The 18,911-nt window shown below is 43.1% G+C and overlaps 2 protein-coding genes across 2 annotated transcripts in view; one reads left to right on the top strand and one right to left on the bottom strand.

The window, feature by feature from the left end:
* efna5b (ephrin-A5b) overlaps window positions 1-18,911 on the bottom strand; it is a 455,881-nt gene that overhangs the window by 65,465 nt on the left and 371,505 nt on the right.
* Window positions 1-18,911, top strand: part of LOC111958061 (triple functional domain protein-like) — an 88,649-nt gene that overhangs the window by 6,262 nt on the left and 63,476 nt on the right. The window contains 5 exon segments of the mRNA XM_070437091.1: window positions 10,228-10,332; window positions 10,492-10,688; window positions 10,913-11,126; window positions 14,936-15,058; window positions 15,598-15,786. Of these exon segments, the coding sequence (XP_070293192.1) occupies window positions 10,228-10,332; window positions 10,492-10,688; window positions 10,913-11,126; window positions 14,936-15,058; window positions 15,598-15,786 (828 nt within the window).

Below are 18,911 nucleotides of genomic sequence, written 5' to 3' on the forward strand. Positions count from 1 at the left end.
AGGCGGTGCCCTTGACCAGTGTTTACGAGCGTAACGGCGTAGTTGGGATGGAGAAGAGCGGAGACACGAATGCGTTCATTGAAGAGAAGCGAGCCAATGAGACAAAATGGATGGAGAGCAGAGTGAAGAGTAAAGGGCGACTAGAGAGAGGGAGGGACAAATGGATAGAAGAGACCCAATCTTACTGTCACTTCAGTTACCCGGCCGACTTCTCTAAAATCGCCTTAATTACGGAGCACCCTCTTACCCTCACACTAACCGAGGGGAAATGAAACACAGAAAGAAAAAAACAAAAACACAAATGGATGGAAGGAGAGATAGGAAGAGAGTTAACAATGAACAAATGGATAGAGGAGAGAAAGAGAGAGACGAGGGAGAACAAGCAAATGATGGGAGAAGAGAGGACAGGGACAAAATGAGATGGAGAGATGCACCACCCACCCAAGATGCGTTGGAGAGAGAGACCATATTCAGAGTAGTGACGAAGTAGCAAAAAACCAGAAGCCATAGTTAAAAGTGAGAGGAGACCACAATTTAATAGGAGAGAGTATCAAAATTAAATATAATAAAGCAGAGAGACAAATAATAGAGGGCAGACAAAAATGGAGTGGGGACCAAGAGAGCAGAAGAGAAAGAACAGCAGACAAATTAATTTAGAGGAGGAGAATCAAGCGAGAGAACCAAAAAAGAAGAGAGAGACAAATATGAATATAGACAAATGGATGGACAGAGACAAATGAATAGAGCGAAAAGAGGGATAATTAATTGACTCGACGGGAGGGACGGATAAAACAAATGATGATGAGGGAAGAGGAAAAATGGTACAAACCATTACCAAAAGATACAAGATGTAGATGCACGAGAGACAAAGAATGAACACACGAGATAGAGAAATGAATAGAGACAAATGGGATGGAGAATGGAGGACAAATCGAATAGGAGAGAGGGACAACGATGAATATAGAGAAGAGAGACAAATATATGTATAACCTAGCCATGAAGCGATAGCATGGATTGTGAGAGAGACAAGATGTAATAGAGGACAAACATGAAGTATGGAGCTGAGAAAAGGACAAATGAATTAGAAGAGATATCATGAATGATAATTCGTCCCGAAACTCTGCATAGGAGAAACTTGAACATTCGAGAGCCGTAGAGACAAGTTTTATTGAATAAAAGATCATAAAGAGATCCTCTCCCCGACAGTAAACCAAAGGAGAGAGAGGAGACCAAATGGATGGAGAAGAGAGGAGAAATGAATTAGAACCAAACATGGATGGAGAAAGAGGACAAATGGATAAAGACAAATGAACTCTGACTTTTGAGAGGACTGAGATCGCCCGCAACGCACTATCAACACCATAGTTAATTTTCAAAGTAGAGCTATTACGGCGCGCCCACAATTAAATAGGAGGATACCTTAAATCTAACTGAGGAGAGATACAATTGCTTGGAATATCATTCCATCAACTGAGCCTGGGCCCCACCCAACTACCCACGTATTACTCGCCCTGATCATTCGAATATATATCCTAAAACAAACACACCGTGCTCGCAAATCCACAGACCCCACTTATGTAACCGCTGCCCATGACTCCTACAGGTCAATTCCTGGTCATTAAAGAACTTCATCACGTCCAAATGAATAGGACAAATGGATGAGAGAGAAGAGGGGGACAATGGATGTGGGAGGGAGAGAGAGAGACAAATGGGATTGGATGCTTCTGTACGCAAGGAGGAAGCGACTTGCAACAATCGATGATGCGACAAAGAAAATGGGCAGATCAAGATGAATTTTTGAGAGAGGAGAGGCAAAGATGAAAAATTGTTATGCTAGAGATCCAAGCATCATCCACGATCGGCTGCGCTGAAGAAGAGACCACAAGAAATGCCTAAATTTATAATAGAGGGCCGAGAGACTGCGAGAAAAGAAATGAAATAGACGAGAGAGATTGAATAGAGAGAGAGAGGCAAAGTGGAATTGAGAGAAGGGAAAATGAATGGGAAGAAGAGAGGCATTAACATTAATATAGGGCGGTGTCAGTTAACATCCGGACGAACACGGAGACGCGAGAGAGACAAACAATGGATTAGAGAGACACATGAATGGATGGACGGGAGAGGCGGAGAAATGTAAAATAGAGAAGAGCACAGTGACAAGAATACAAATGAAATATGGAGACGAGAAAACAAATGAATAGAGAGACGAACGATGAACAACTTAAAATAACGAGGACAAAATGGAATGGAGCAGAGAGAAGAGAGACAAATAATGAATAGAGACCAAATGGAATGGTAGAGGAAAATGGATGGAAAGTGAGGACAAAATTATTTGAGAGAGAACACAAATGGATGGAGAGATGAGAACTGTGATAATAGAGACGGCAAATGGATGGAGAGAGAGGACCATTGAGATGGAGAATTACCATGGGTAGAGAGAGAGAGGAAGAAAGAATTAATTTTAGAGAGGACCAAAGAGATAGAAGAATCAATGGATGTGAGAGAAGATTACATTAAATAGAGAGAGAGATCAATGGATAGATGAGAGATACATTAACAGAGAGAGTGAGATCAATGGAGGAGAGAGAAGACCATTGATAGAGAGAGGACCAATGGCTAGAGAGAGAGACAAATGAATAAGAGAGAGAGATCAATGGATGGAGAGATAGATACATTAATAGAGAGAGAGATCAATGCGAATGGAGAGAGAGATACCGATTAATTAGAGCAGAGAGAAAACATCAATGGATGGAGAAAGATCCAAAGGCTGCGAGAGATGGAGAGTCGAGTGAGTGAGGGAGGGTGTGAGAGGAATGTAGAGTTGGAGTGATGGGGGAGGTGGCTGAGAGGTACTGAGCGGTTGGAGTGAGGGAGGGTGGTGATATAGAGGTTGCGAGATGTTGCGAGTGAGCGGAGGGTGCTGAGAGGAGCCGTTATTGGTTGTGGAGACGATATCTGGATGTTTTGAGGGAGAGTCGCGAAGTAAGGGGTAGACAGGGAGAGGACGGAAGCTGCACCACGAGGGTGGGCGGCACTGCGTCGAGCATAAGTTAAGTGAGGGTTGGGCGGCAGTGCGGCTTGGGAACAAGTTTGCCAGGGTATAGTCACTGGATGTCGCGGACTAGGAAGGCGGTGCGGCGTGCGGTGTGTTTGGAGGGCTGGAGCATCGGAGGAGGGAGGGTGGTGAGAGTCGCTCTCAACCTATTCTAAGAAACATCCCACGTTTTATTAGAGGGACGCACTTACTAGATACATCATCATGGCGCTGCCCACAAGATATCCATACTAAGGCGTTCATTCCAATGATTGTGTTCAATCTGATCGTGCAGATTCATTTTCGGATGTATGCACATTCTTATGAGCATCTAAGGTCTGCCTACATCTTACTCTCGCTATGATCGTCAGGACGTCGTACTCCTGTAGATTAGCAGCACTAAGCATATTCTCCTGGCTATTTATTAATGTGTCATGTGTTCATCTCTGAGTTTCGCAGATCCCTCTTGTCAACGGACATGCGATCCCGTACTTTGTAAGGATGCTCGCCTGCCAGTCGATGAGAATCTTGTGGCGTTCGCCAGTTGCAGTGTAGACTGTTGGACCTCGCTGTATAGCCTCTTGTTGTGCCCGTACTGTTATGAGCGCCTTTACGCGGATTCGCTTCCGTCTGTGTCACGAGACGGTAACTTTCTCAGATATCTCGTCTATCCTTTACTCGCGTAGGCCGTGCTTAAGCTCCCTTGTCTGAGCGGATGCCAGACTGATCGGGTGGACGGACTCCTTCGCTTATAGTCGTTGATAGCATGTAGCGTGTCCATAACATATGATGGATCATTTCTATATTTGTTCATAAGTTTTCCTCCACGCGCCTGCACTAGATAGACTTAAACCCCCCTCGTCTGAGCCGAGGAGTCTTATTTGGGTCTCTCTTGATATTGCGCATGCTGGAGCTATCTCTATTATCGTCACCTGCCTCTTCAGACGTTCTATCCGATTAGCTTCTTCAACCGATCGTAAGTCAGTGCAGAATATTCATGCCTCGACTAACTTGACCCAAATTAATTTTGTTTCATGCAGCCCATTCGCTATATGATTATGAGGTGCAATACCTAAAGTAGTGCGCAACGCATTTCTCATTTCCGATACGGGTGCACCTCGTTACTATCAGCCTGTGTCTGACGCTGCTGCCTACCCTGAATTGGACCTATATGGTGCCTTAGAACCTCAGGTCAAGGCAGTTTGTATTAGCTGACCTGAGCAAGCGAGCTGCTCACATTGTCTTACTCTATGCGCGCTATTCCCCCGAACAAAGCAAGTCGTTCGATATAGCTATTATAACCGGCTCCTGATCGTGTTCATGGGGCTATTCCCTAGGCGCACGTTCAGTCTAACCCTTCCCCGTAACCAAAGTGTATGTCCTGTGATCCGCTCTCCCTCTTGATTACAATGTCAACTGTGCCTAATCGCTGTGATCATAGTCTAGCTTGATTTCCGAACGTTCGGGTTGGAGTTTACTCTTGTAAAAATATGTCATAACGTTGGAAATGGGATCGGTAGAGTATCATAACCAAACCTCGACTTTGATTGCACGAGACAGGAGCAGTCGTAGTTCCGAGCAAGGCTAGCAGATGGAGGGCACTGTTTAGGACCCTGACAGCATCGGGATTTTGAATTCTACTCTATCGCAGAAGAGGAGAAAGTGAGTTTATGCAGAAAGCAATAGTTCTTTAACCCGCCCTCCTATATCTCCTTGAGAGGTAAAACTTCATATATGAAGATGTCTTTAGATTTAAAGTATAGCTATAGTGCGAACACCCCTGGTCGGCCTCACAAAAATAATGTGCCAATGCGGGAGGGCCCATTAAAAACAGAGAGAGGGAGAGAGTGTTTGTGTTGTGTGTTGTGTTTGAGTACAACAGAGTGCCGCAGAGGCGGCGTACAGTTGCTAGATCAGCTCAGTAGTTGCTGATGGATAGCTGCGATGAGTAGGTCTGTACGCTCTTGCAACTCTCCTAGGCTAACGTCTCTCTGCTAACATTCGTAATCTCACTCCCTCATTAACAAAAACTCCTTTTTAACGGTCTCTACTCTCTCGCTTCTCTATGTAGCATACCAAATGTAGAAATTCTCACTCCCACTTTTTCTCTGTTACCAGTTTTGATGTTCCCTCTCCTCTCTCCTCTCTTCCTCTCTCTCTCTGCTCAGTGTAGTGGGAAGTCAGAGTTGCTGACACAGGCATTAAAAGAGAGGAGGGGCAGGCTGGATAGAAAGGGAAAGGAATCTAGAAAGCTAGTGTTAGAGGGAATAAGGAATTGGAAGAGAGATAATGGATTAAGGAGATAAAGTAGCTCTAGAAAGAGGAGTGAGTGAAAGTAGAGAGGATGTGTGTTCTCCTGAGATATGAAAAACTCTGGTCTGAGTGTTGAGGTCAGCGTGAGGAGCGGAGAGGGGGAATTTAATGGAGAACGAGAGAAGAGGAAAGAGAGGAATAGAGGACAGAAAGGGGGATAACTAGATGCAGTGTTTATTACTAGCCATGCAGGATGATGTGTGATGCTTGGGGAGAATTCTTAGTTGAACTACCAGTCTTGATGCTGATGGATGGTTGGAGTCGTCTCTTTGCTTACTTTTCATTATTCTGATTGGAAGAAAAATCAATCTGGATGAATCACTGGTTAGTTTGTGGATTATCATTCTGTGTGTGGGTGATGTGTGTTGAATTCGTAGTGCGTATCTCTGTGCTCTCTCAACAGTACACGAAAACTACGTATCACCTATTCATCATGGTTTGTTTGATTCTCTCTCTCCTCCTCTTCCCCGTCTCTATCCTCCATCACTCCTCCCCTTTCTCTACCCCTTCCCATTTCCCCTCTCAACCTTGCTACATCTGCCCGTGCGTCCTTTCTCTACCTCCCGCTCTCCCTTCCTCCTTATGCAATCACCACTTCCCTGCACTCAGCCTTGCCTTCTCTATACTCTCCCTCTCGCTCCTCTACCTTTGACTGTCCGTGAAGAGGTCGATCCGCACGCTCCCTCTTGCCCCCTACGTCATATGTGCGGTCAGACTAAATTTCGCGATTGCATAAATTGCGACAGCTTTCCTGACTCCTCTACACTGATTAGATACGTTCCAGATTTCCCCCCTCTCCGTAAAGCTGCGCATCCAAGGACAGACAAACGTTGGCGAACCACCAGGACTTCAGGCACTCCAAGACTTCGATAATTATGAGGACAAACAATCTCTTTCCTAAGTTTCTCATTGTCGCTACCTGGGACTAAGTGTCTGAACATTAGGTCATCACAAAAAACGTTCGTCGAGTAACTGAAAACTCTCGCCAGTCTCCAGAAGTTACGAAACGTGTCCGAATTTTTGCTAACTCTTCATAGGCTATTATTAGGTATTCTCATCAAACATCTAGTGGCCAAGAGTTGTGTTGTAATCTTGAGATACTCAAAGAAATTACAATCATCTCAGTTATCTCTAAGGTATTTATGAGATTCTATCAAAACACCTCTATTTGGGCCACCTTGTGGCCTTATCACATGTTCAAAGATTTAGTGCTATCAAGAAGTGTACTAAATACTCGGTACTTGTCTTATCGCACACTCAAGATCAGAAGGAGTAAGACTATATCTTGCTAACAACTCAAAATGAAAGTAAAACGCTTTACTACGAAGACCATAAACAAAGTAAAACATTATCAATACCAATTGATAGGTGTTTTTAATGATGGGTTTCAGCATTATTTATTTTACTTCGTCAATCTTTTTTAGTTGTAAATGTTTTGCCCCAAATTGGTGCAGTTGTGTGAAAAAGTAAATAGTTGGAAGAGTTGTGTCCGTTGTTGATTAGATTGCTTTTTCATTAATTAGGATATTTCCTCTTGAACATATGGTCGCTCCACTAGAAACTCACAGATATAAAAAATGTATACTATGTATGAATACATGGTTTAAAAGTTATTCAAGTGTAAATTAACATAGATACCAAAATTATAGAAGATTCCATGAACTGGTAATTACCAGTAGCTTTTCAACCCTAATTATACTATACTGTTCTTGTACTATACTGTACTATACTGTCCTATACTGTACTATACTATACTGTCCTATACTATGTTTGTACTGTACTATACTGTATAAAACTATACTGTCCCTTACTGTACTATACTGTACCATGTCACTGCATTCATTGCAATTTAATGCCTGTGACTTTGCTGAAACGTAACAAACCCAACAATAATATGGTATGGTTTTGACTGTGACTTTCTGACTGAAACGTAACAAACCCAACAACAATATGGTATGTTTGACTGTGACTTTGCTGAAACGTAACAACCCAACAACAATATGGTATGTTTTGACTGTGACTTTGCTGAAACGTAACAAACCCAACAAACAATATGGTATGTTTTGACTGTGACTTTGCTGAAACGTAACAAACCTCAACAAAATATGGTATGTTTTGACTGTGACTTTGCTGAAACGTAACAAAACCCAAACATAATATGGTATGTTTTGACTGTGACTTTGCTGAAACGTAACAAACCCAAACAAAAATATGGTATGTTTTGACTGTGACTTTGCTGAAACGTAACAAACCCAACAATAATATGGTATGTTTTGACCTGTGACTTTGCTGAAACGTAACAAACCCAACAATAATATGGTAGTTTTGACTGTGACTTTGCTGAAACGTAACAAACCCAACAAAATATGGTATGTTTTGACTGTGAACTTTGCTGAAACGTAACAAACCGCAACAACAATATGGATGTTTTGTAACTGTGACTTTGCTGAAACGTAACAAACCCAACAACCAATATGGTATGTTTCTGTAACTGTGACTTGCTTGAAAAAACGTAACAAACCCAACAACAATATGGTATGTTTTGACTTGTGACTTTTGCATGTGACAACGGTGTTAAAGAAAACAAGTAATGGTATGGGACTCTATGCTTGAATTTAACAGAGAGCCTCTTTTTAAATTGTGTTTTGATTGTTGGATCTGCTAAAACGTAAACCAGAGCGATCAAAATTATGGTTATGTATTAGATTTACTATGCACATTCATCACATTGCTGCTGTTTATTTGCTTCATGATTGATGCTTGTTGGTTTTGGATAGGCTTTCCTTGTGTGCGAGGTCTTGAGGTGTCTTTTATGGAACTTTGTAATAGTGTTGAAAATCCTGCAGAGCATTGCATAATGTAGTGAAGCTCTAGGTATTAGATTAGATTCATTTGCTGGTTTTATTTGCCATGTCTGTGCTGTGTGGAGGGCTGTGTGGGAGGCGTGTGTGGAGGCTGTGTGGATGCTGTGTGGATGGCTGTGTGCAGTGCTGTGTGGAGGGCTGTGTGGAGGGCTGTGTGGAGAGGCTGTGTGGAGGGGCTGTGTGCAGTGCTGTGTGGAGCAGGCTGTGTGAGTGGCTGTGTGGAGGGCTGTGTGGAGGGCTGTGTGGAGGGCTGTGTGAGGGCTGTGCTGGAGGGCTGGTGTGGAGGCTGTGTGCTGCTGTGGAGGCTGTGGTGATGTGTGGAGGGCTGTGTGGAGGGCTGTGTGAGGGGCTTGTTGTGGAGGGCTGTGTGGAGTGCTGTGTGGAGGTGCGTGTGGAGTGCTGTGTGGAGGGCTGTGTGGAGGGCTGTGCTGTGTGGAGGCTGTGTGGAGGCTGTGTGGAGGGCTGTGTGGAGGGCTGTGTCGTGTATTCTGTGTGAGTCTTTGATGTTTGTTTACTGTTATTGTGTGCTGTGTGGAGGCTGTGTGGAGTGCTGTGTGCGAGGGCTGTGTGGAGGGCTGTGTGCTGTGTGGAGTGCTGTGGGAGGGCTGTTGTGGAGTGCTGTGTGGAGGGCTGTGTGGAGGGCTGTGTGGAGGGCTGTGTGGAGGGCTGTGTGGAGTGCTGTGTGGAGTGCTGTGTGGAGTGCTACTTTTGATGTTGTATTAAGTTGACACACACACACAGCACTCCACACAGCCACCCTGTTTGAGACAACCCAATACCACAGCAGTGCTCTGAGGGCTTTATTGATTGGTTGATGGTGTATAACGCCGTGTGTCACTCTGTCAGCCAGTCGCCATAGGGCAGAACACACGCCATTAAACACCACCCGTTCTCTTCACCCTGCTGTGTGCGTGAGGCCAATGTGTGTCAAATCAAATGTTATTTGTCACATGCCGAATACAACAAGTATTCCTTACCGTGAAATGTTTACTTACAAGCCCTTAACCAACAATGCCAMATTTTTTAAAAAGTAACTAAGAAAATATTTGCTTAAAAAATAAATACAAAATAAAGTAAGAAAAAAGTAACACAATAAATAAAAAAACAACGAGGCTATATACAGTACAGGAGTCGGAGGTACAGGCTAGTCGAGGTCAGTGAGTATGTACATGTGTGTTTTTCAGCGCCACATTTTGCTCAGTGAAAATCACTTTTCCATCCAAATCTGGGTTATGCTTTTAAAACATTCCATTAACAGATGGAACAGTCTTCTATAGGAGATGGAGGGGATAGAGAGAAAGATGGAGAGATGGACTGATGCGTTCTTACCTGGACTTGTCAATAGAAGATAACTCTTAGAATTGTGCTTGGCTTTAGAGGGGTTCTCAGCTTGTTTTCTCTCTCTCTTTGTCTGTCTGTCTGTCTTTTTTTCTTTTTGTTATTTCTTTCTTTCGCTAATCTTGCCCACGCAAGGCTTTGTCAGGTCTCTCTCTTCATCCCTCTGTCTATCCTTCATCCCTCTGTCTATCCTTCAATCTGACACAGAGTGTGGGTGTTAACCTTGCTGTGTGGGTTGGTATTATCTTGGCAACATAAATCACTTGAGAACAGAAACAATCTCTCYCATATTTCTCAATCTGTACAGACATTTGACCTTTGAGGTAAAAGTCATTTTCTAAATGTCCCCAAAAACGCAATATGAAATCAGCAGACTAAATCAAGATGAAGAGCGAGGGAGAACGAGACCGAGAGAGATGACCCTCTGTCGTAACCCCTCCCCTTTTTGTCATAGCCAATCAAATGTATCTATCTGAGTGTCTGAATCACCATTATTGCTGTGTGTCACTGACACAGTGAGCACGGAGTGGGCGTTGAACTTGAACACAACCAAAAGGCTGTGAGGATGTTGTTAGAATTGATTTAAAGCCTTCTCTATCCCTCCCTCTCTTCCCTTTCTTCCCTTCCATCTTTACCTTTCCTCATCTCCCCCTCTTCCCCCTCTCCATCTCTCTCTAGACCACCATGGTGTCGTTGGAGGGTCTATCTAAGGTGGTTGACCCCTCCCAGCTGACCTCTGACTTCGAGGGAAGTCTAGAATACAACCATGACGAGTGGATCGAGGTACGACCAGTCAATCAATCAATTAATCAATCAATGGTTTGCAAAAACCAAAATACACCGACTTAAACACATACTTTAACTCTATAAGTCAGTACTACAACCACAAGTCAATCAATCAATTTATCAATCAATCCATCCAGTGTCTTCGTTCTTTTCCAGGTGCGGGTTGCGTTTGAGGAGTTTACGGGSCACGCGGGTCACATGTTGTCGAGGCTGGAGGAGATGCAGGAGGTGGTGGCGAGGAAAGACTTCCCCACGGACCTGGACGGGGCGCGGCGCATGATAGAGGAACACGCCACGCTGAAGAAGAAGGTCATCAAAGCTCCTATAGAGGAACTGGATACGGAGGGACAGAGGTAGGCTATGCACCACACGTACACACACACACATTGACGTAGACATGCGTTCACTCACTCAGTCACTCACTCATTCACTCAGTCACTCACTCAGTCACTCACTCACACACTCACTCACTCACTCACTCACTCACTCACTCACTCACAAACAGAGTGATGGTGAGGCTAATTATACTCTTCTGATGATGTGTGTGTGTGTGTGTATGTTGTGTGTCCTCTCCCAGGTTGCTGCAGCGTATCCAGAGCAGTGAGTCGTACAGGAACTCTAACGCCAGCGGTGTGTGTAACGCTGACACCCAGGGGCTGGTGCCACGCATCGCCACCCTGCTGGACAAACTCCACAGCACACGACAACACCTCCACCAGGCCTGGCACATCAGGAAACTGCAGCTGGACCAGTGCTTCCAGCTCCGCCTCTTCGAACAGGACGCTGAGAAGGTACCATGGATGGAGAGTAAAGGAAAAGACAACAGACAAACTGCTAGTGGGATTTGTATGTGTGTGTGTAGGGGGCTGAATAGATCCAGTGTAATAGACTGATAGATATATAATTGATACCGTCAATAGTTACTGTAGAATAGACAGATAGCAGTGTTGGACTGCGATTAGGGCTTGTTGCTAGGACACGATAGACAGTAGTTAGCTCTGAAGAGGCTCTTGGTATTCTCTTATGACACTCAGCTCATCTCTCTTCTTCCTGTGCCTAGTGAGTCACAGATGTATGTATGTACACACACACACATACAGTACCAGTCAAAAATGTTGACACACCTACTCATTCAAAGGTTTTTCTTTATTTTTACTATTTTCTACATTGTAGAATAATAGTGAAGATATCAACACTATGAAATAGCACATATGGAATCATGTAGTAACCAAAAAAGTGTTAAACAAATCAAAATATATTTTAGGTTCTTCAAAGTAGCCACACTTTGCCTCATCCTATCTTAATTCCATTATTTTACTTTTAGATTTGTGTATATTGTTGTGAATTGTTAGATATTACAGCACTGTTGGAGCTAGGAACACAAGCAATAACATCTGCTAAATATGTGTATATGACCAATAAAATGTGATTTGATTTTGATTTGATGACAGCTTTGTACACTCTTGGCATTCTCACAACCAGCTTCACCTGGAATGCTTTTCCAACAGTCTTGAAGGAGTTCCCAAATACACTACCGTTCAAAGCTTGGTGTCACTTAGAAATGTCCTTGTTTTTCATGAAAACATACAGGAAATCAGTGGCAAAATTAATAGGAAATATAGTAATTATAAATAAGGATTTTTAATTGAAATAATAATTGTGTCCTTCAAACTTTGCTTTCGTCAAAGAGTCCTCCATTTGCAGCAATTACAGCCTTGAAGACCTTTGGCATTCTAGTTGTCAATTTGTTGAGGTAATCTGAAGAGATTTCACCCCATGCATCCTGAAGCACCTCCCACAAGTTGGATTGGCTTGATGGGCACTTCTTACGTACCATACGGTCAAGCTGCTCCCACAACAGCTCAATAGTGTTGAGATCCGGTGACTGTACTGGCCACTCCATTATAGACAGAATACCAGCTGACTGCTTCTTCCCTAAATAGTTATTGTATAGCTTGGAGCTGTGCTTTGGGTCATTGTCCTGTTGTAGGAGGAAATTGGCTCCAATTAAGCGCCGTCCACAGGGTATGGAATGGCATTGTAAAATGGATTGATAGCTTTCCTTCCTCAAAATCCTTTTTACCCTGTCCAAATCTCCCACTTTACCACCACCAAAGCACCCCAGACCATCACATTGCCTCCACCATGCTTGACAGATGGCGTCAACACTTCTCCTGCATCTTTTCATTTTTTCTGCGTCTTATGAATATTCTTCTTTGTGATCCGAACAACTCAAACTCAGATTTATCTGTCAATAACACTTTTTTCAAATCTTCCTCTGTCCAGTGTCTGTGTTCTTTTGCCCATCTTAATCTTTTCTTTTTATTGGCCAGTGTGAGATATGGCTTTTTCTTTGCAACTCTGCCTAGAATGCCAGCATCCCGGAGTCGCCTCTTCACTGTTGACGTTGAGACTGGTGTTTTGCGGGTACTATTTAATGAAGCTGCCAGTTGAGGACTTGAGGCGTCTGTTTCTCATACTAGACACTCTAATGTACTTGTCCTCTTGCTCAGTTGTGCACCGGGGCCTCCCACTCCTTTATWTTCTAGTTAGAGCCAGTTTGCGCTGTTCTGTGAAGGGAGTAGTACAAAGCGTTGTACGAGATCTTCCGTTTCTTGGCAATTTCTCGCATGGAATAGCCTTCATTTCTCAGAACAAGAATAGACTGACGAGTTTCAGAAGAAAGTCCTTTGTTTCTGGCCATTTTGAGCCTGTAATCGAACCCCCAAATTCTGATGCTCCAGATACTTAACTAGTCTAAAGAAGGACAGTTTTATTGCTTCTTWAATCAGSACAACARTTTTCAGCTGTGCCAACATAATTGCAAAAGGGTTTTCTAATGATCAATTTGCCTTTTAAAATGATAAMCTTGGATTAGCTAACACAACATGCCATTGGAACACAGGAGTGATGGTTGCAGATAATGGGCCTCTGTATGCGTATGTAGATATTCCACMAAAAAATAAGCCAGCTATAAGTTTCCAGCTACAATAGTCATTTACAACATAAACAATGTCTACACTSTATTTCTGATCAATTTGATGTTATTTTAATGGACAAAAAATGTGCTTTTCTTTCAAAAACAAGGACATGTCTAAGTGACCCCAAACGTTTGAACGGTAGTGTATATACTGAGCACTTGTTGGCTGCTTTTCCCTCACTCTGCGGTCCAACTCACCCCAAACCATCTCAATTGGGTTGAGGTCAGTGATTGTGGAGGCCAGGTCATCTGATGCAGCACTCCTTCACTCTCCTTCTTGGTCAAATAGCACTTACACAGCCTGGAGGTGTGTTTGGGTCATTGTCCTGTTGAAAAACAAATGATAGTCCCACCAAGTGCAAACCAGAAGGGATGGCATTTCACTGCAGAATGCTATGGTAGCCATGCTGATTATGTATGCCTTGAATTCTAAGTAAATCATTGACATTGTCACCAGCAAAGCACCATCACACCTTCTCTTCCATGCTCCACGGTGGGAACCACACATGCAGAGATCATCTGTTCACCTACTCTGCATCTCACAAAGACAAGGCGTTTGGATCCCAAAATCTCAAATTTGGACTCCTCAGACCAAAGTCACWGGTCTAATGTCCATTGTTCCTGTTTCTTGGCCCAAGCAAGTCTCTTCTTCTTATTKGTGTCCTTTAGTAGTGGTTTCTTTGCAGCAATTTGACCATGAAGGCCTGATTCACACAGTCTCCTCTGAACAGTTGATGTTGAGATGTCTGTTACTTGAACTCTGTGAAGCATTTATTTGGGCTGCATTTTCTKAGGCTGGTAACTCTAATGAACTTATCCTCTGCAGCAGAGATAACTCTGGGTCTTCCTTTCCTGTGACGGTCCTCATGAGAGCCAGTTTCATCATAGCACTTGGTTTTTGCGACTGCACTTGAAGAAACTTTCAAAGTTCTTGACATTTTCCGGATTGACTAACCTTTGTGTCTTAAAGTAATGATGGACTGTCATTTCTCTTTGCTTATTTGAGCTGTTCTTGCCATAATATGGACTTGGTCTTTTACCAAATAAGGCTAGCTTCTGTATACCACCCCTACCTTGTCACAAGGTACACAACACATGTGATTGGCTCAAACGCATTATGAAGTAAAAAAATTCCACAAATTAACTTTTAACAAGGCGCACCTGAGAATTGAAATGCATTCCAGGTGGTTGATAGAAGGCCAAGAGTGTGCAAATCTGTCATCAAGGCAAAGTGTGGCTATTTTGAAGAATCTCAAATATAAACTATATTTTGATTTGTTTAACACTTTTTTTGGTTACTACATGATTCCATATGCATTATTTCCTAGTTTTGATGTCTTCACTATTATTCTACAATGTAGAAAATAGTAAAAATAAAGAAAAATATACACATACACACACACGTGCAAGCAAGTGTTTTTGCACACTCACGTTTCTACATTCACACGTGCAAGCATACACACACGTACAGTAGTCCCACTAAGCAGTATACAGTACACACAATGATACACCCACACACAAGCACAATGATACAGACCCAAGCACACTCTACCGTCTGTAGCTGTTGGCTGCCTGCACTATCCCGTCTCTAACGTGTGTGTTTGGGTGTCTTTCCCTCAGATGTTTGATTGGATAATGGCCAACAAGGGTCTGTTCCTGGCCGGCTACACCGAGATCGGCAACAACCACCCTCACGCCATGGAGCTACAGACACAGCACAACCACTTTGCTATGAACTGCATGGTAAGAACACACACACACACACACACACACACACACACACACACACACACACACACACACACACACACCGAGCAGCGGGCTATTACACAGCTAGAAGCTGTATCCATACAGGCTTACATAATGGTTGTGAAACGGATGTCTTTAAAGCAGGAGATGAATCTACTGTTTTGCCTCAGCTAGATGATGACTCTGCAGATGCAAACGCTCACTGCCGTTTAGCGCTGCACTAAAATCAATGCAAGCTCTCTCTCGTGTGCACACACACCCTGTCTAGTTGAGGTCCATAGGGAATCCATAGGTAGCTATTACAGAGCTGGCATCCTGCCATACTGACATCACTCCAATCCTTTCTACAACCAGAATCTGGAATGCAAGTACGCTGCATTGGGGTTTTCGGTATGGACTTAGTGTTAACTCCAATTTTTGTTGTTGTTGTGCTTATTGTGAAATATCTGTATGTTTGTCTGTTATCTGAATAGCTAAATAAACCAAATCAATGTTTCTCTCTTTCCTTCACCCCAATCCCCTCCCCGCTCCAGAACGTGTATGTGAACATCAACAGGATAATGTCCGTGGGTAACAGGCTGTTGGAGTCTGGTCACTATGCCTCGGTGCAGATTAAACAGATCTCAGGTCAGCTGGAAGCGGAGTGGAAAGCCTTCGCTGCTGCCCTGGACGAACGCAGCACACTGCTGGAGATGTCTGCCGCCTCTCCACAGAAATTTGACCAGGGTGGGTGGTGGTGTACAGACACTCATCACACGCAGGAACACATACATCCAGGCAGGCAGGTAGGCACACACATAGAATTGCTGAGTTTGTAGAATTCCAAATGGAGAATCAGGGCGGTCCTCTTTCCCAATAGGAATATTCAATGGTATTACTCTCATCATTGTATCCTTTCATGTTCCACAGTTAAAGAAAGAAAAATAGTAAATTTTTCATGAAATTCAACCATTTTCCATAGATGCTACTTCACAAAGCTTCCTCTTTGTGTATTCTGATTCGAGGTAGACACATGGAGAATACATGGAGACAATCATACACACATACAATACATAACATACATACTATACATTACATACATACCTACATACATACCTACCTACCTACCTACCTACCTACACCAATACATACATTACAGTTTAAGTCGGAAAATTTACATACACTTAGCCAAATACATTTAAACTCAGTTTTTCACCAATTCTTGACATTTAATCCTAGTAAAAATTCCCTGTCTTAGGTCAGTTAGGATCACCACTTTATTTTTAAGAATGTGAAATGTCAGAATAATAGTAGAGAGTGATTTATTTCAGCTTTATTTTTTCATCACATTCCCAGTGGGTCAGAAGTTTACATACACTCAATTAGTATTTGGTATCATTGCCTTTAAATTGTTTAACTTGGGTCAAATGTTTCGGGTAGCCTTCCACAAGCTTCCCACAATAGTTGGGTGAATTTTGGCCATTCCTCCTGACAGAGCTGGAGTAACTGAATCAGGTTTGTAGGCCTCCTTGCTCGCACACGCTTTTTCAGTTCTGCCCACAAATTTTTATAGGATTGAGGTCAGGGCTTTGTGATGGCCGCTCTAATACCTTGACTTTGTTGTCCTTAAGGCATTTTGCCACAACTTTGGAAGTTGCTTGGGGTCATTGTCCATTTGGAAGACCCATTTGTGACCAAGCTATAACTTTCTGACTGATGTCTTGAGATGTTGCTTCAATATATCCACATAATTCTCTTCCCTCATGATGCCATCTATTTTGTGAAGTGCACAGTCCCTCCTGCAGCAAAGCACCACCACAACATGATGCTGCCACCCCCGTGCTTCACGGTTGGGATGGTGTTCTTTGGCTTGCAAGCCTCCCCCTTTTTCTCCAAAAATAACAATGGTCATTATGGCCAAACAGTTCTATTTTTGTTTCATCAGACCAGAGGGCATTTCTCCAAAAAGTACGATCTTTGTCCCCATGTGCAGGTTGCAAACCGTAGTCTGGCTTTTTATGGCGGTTTTGGAGCAGTGGTTCTTCCTTGCTGAGCGGCCTTTCAGGTTATGTCGATATAGGACTCATTTTACTGTGGATACAGATACTTTTGTACCTGTGTCCTCCAGCATCTTCACAAGGACCTTTGCTATTGTTCTGGGATTGATTTGCACTTTTCTCATCAAAGTACGTTCATCTCTAGGAGACAGAACGCGTCTCCTTTCTGAGCGGTATGACGGCTGCGTGGTCCCATGGTGTTTATACTTGTGTACTATTGTTTGTACAAATGAACATGGTACCTTCAGGCATTTGGAAATTGCTCCTAAGGATGAACCAGACTTGTGGAGGTCTACAATTTGTTTTGAGGTTGGCTGATTTCTTTTGATTTTCCCATGATGTCAAGCAAAGAGCACTGGTTTGAAGGTAGGCCTTGAAATACATCCACAGGTACACCTCAATTGACTCAAATTATGTAAATTAGCTATCAGAAGCTTCTAAAGCCATGACATAGTTTTCTGGAATTTTCCAAGCTGTTTAAAGGCACAGTCAACTTAGTGTATGTAAACTTCTGACCCACTGGAATTGTGATACAGTGAATTAGAAATGAAATAATCTGTCTGTAAACAATTGTTGAAAAATGAGTATGCCTAACCGACTTGCCAAAACTAGTTTGAAACACTTAGGTTGGTGTCATTAAAACTAGTTTATGTAAACTTCCGACTTCAACTGTACATACAGACACATTCTCTGGTGTGTGTGATCTCTGTATGATGAGAGTTTGCAGTGAGATTACAGTTAGATTAGAATCCTACTTTGTTGGTTTGTTTAATATTCCCATGTGACTTCTTCTTTTATTTTATTCTCTGCTATGTCTTTTTGTCCCCACGTTAATATCGGGGAGGGGACTGTGAATCGGTCTCCGTCCGTCCATCTAGCCGTCCGTTCTTATGTTTGTCACACGGGAGGCAGAGGTAAGCTAGTGGTTAGAGCGTTGGACTAGTAACGAAAAGGTATTGCAACGTTCAAAATCCCCGAGCTGACAAGGTACAAATCTTTCGTTTTGCCCTGAAACAGCAGATTTAACCCACTGTCCAATAGGCCAGATCATTGAAAATAAGAAATTTGTTCTTAACTGACTTGCTAGTTAATAAGGTAAAATAAAAAATAAAATAAAAAACACGCGATATCTCAGACAGCGCTGGCCCGATTTTGACGAAACTTGGGTGAATGATGCGTCTTGCCAAAGAGATCCGGCATTTACAACTTACACTGATTGGCGGGAGCTATAGTAATTAACTGAAATGTGTGAGTTGCACCAGAGAGGAAGAGGCGAAGCGAAAGGGATAACTGGGCCCAAAATCAGTCTTCTCCAGCAGGTGCCATTTTTTCTTTGGCACAGTACATGGAATACAGGGAGTGGATTAGCTAAAGAGACTGCAGGGCTCGACATTCAGGGCTGCCCACAGGCCCGGCAACATCTGCCAAGCTCATCTGGCCAGTTAATCACGCTTTCATATGGCCCCCTTGGGTCAGTACGTTTCCAAACTCAGATTCACAGAAATTCACTGTATTTATAAACACTGTAAAAATCACATGATGTTATTAGTGCCAGTGGGAGTTTTTTTAGGACATTAAACAAGCAACAAGATCATATTTAGTCTGTAATCTAGCTAATGATTAGCTTATTGTGGTAAACAATGCAGAGGAGCAACCCCATGCTTCAGCCATGTAGCCACGAGGCTGCACCAGACAGGTGATCATGCTTCAGCCATCTAGCCACGAGGCTGCACCAGACAGGTGATCATGCTTCAGCCATGTAGCCACGAGGCTGCACCAGACAGGTGATCATGCTTCAGCCATGTAGCCAC

The sequence above is a fragment of the Salvelinus sp. IW2-2015 genome, linkage group LG33 (assembly GCF_002910315.2).
Source record: "Salvelinus sp. IW2-2015 linkage group LG33, ASM291031v2, whole genome shotgun sequence".
Taxonomy (NCBI): domain Eukaryota; kingdom Metazoa; phylum Chordata; class Actinopteri; order Salmoniformes; family Salmonidae; genus Salvelinus; species Salvelinus sp. IW2-2015.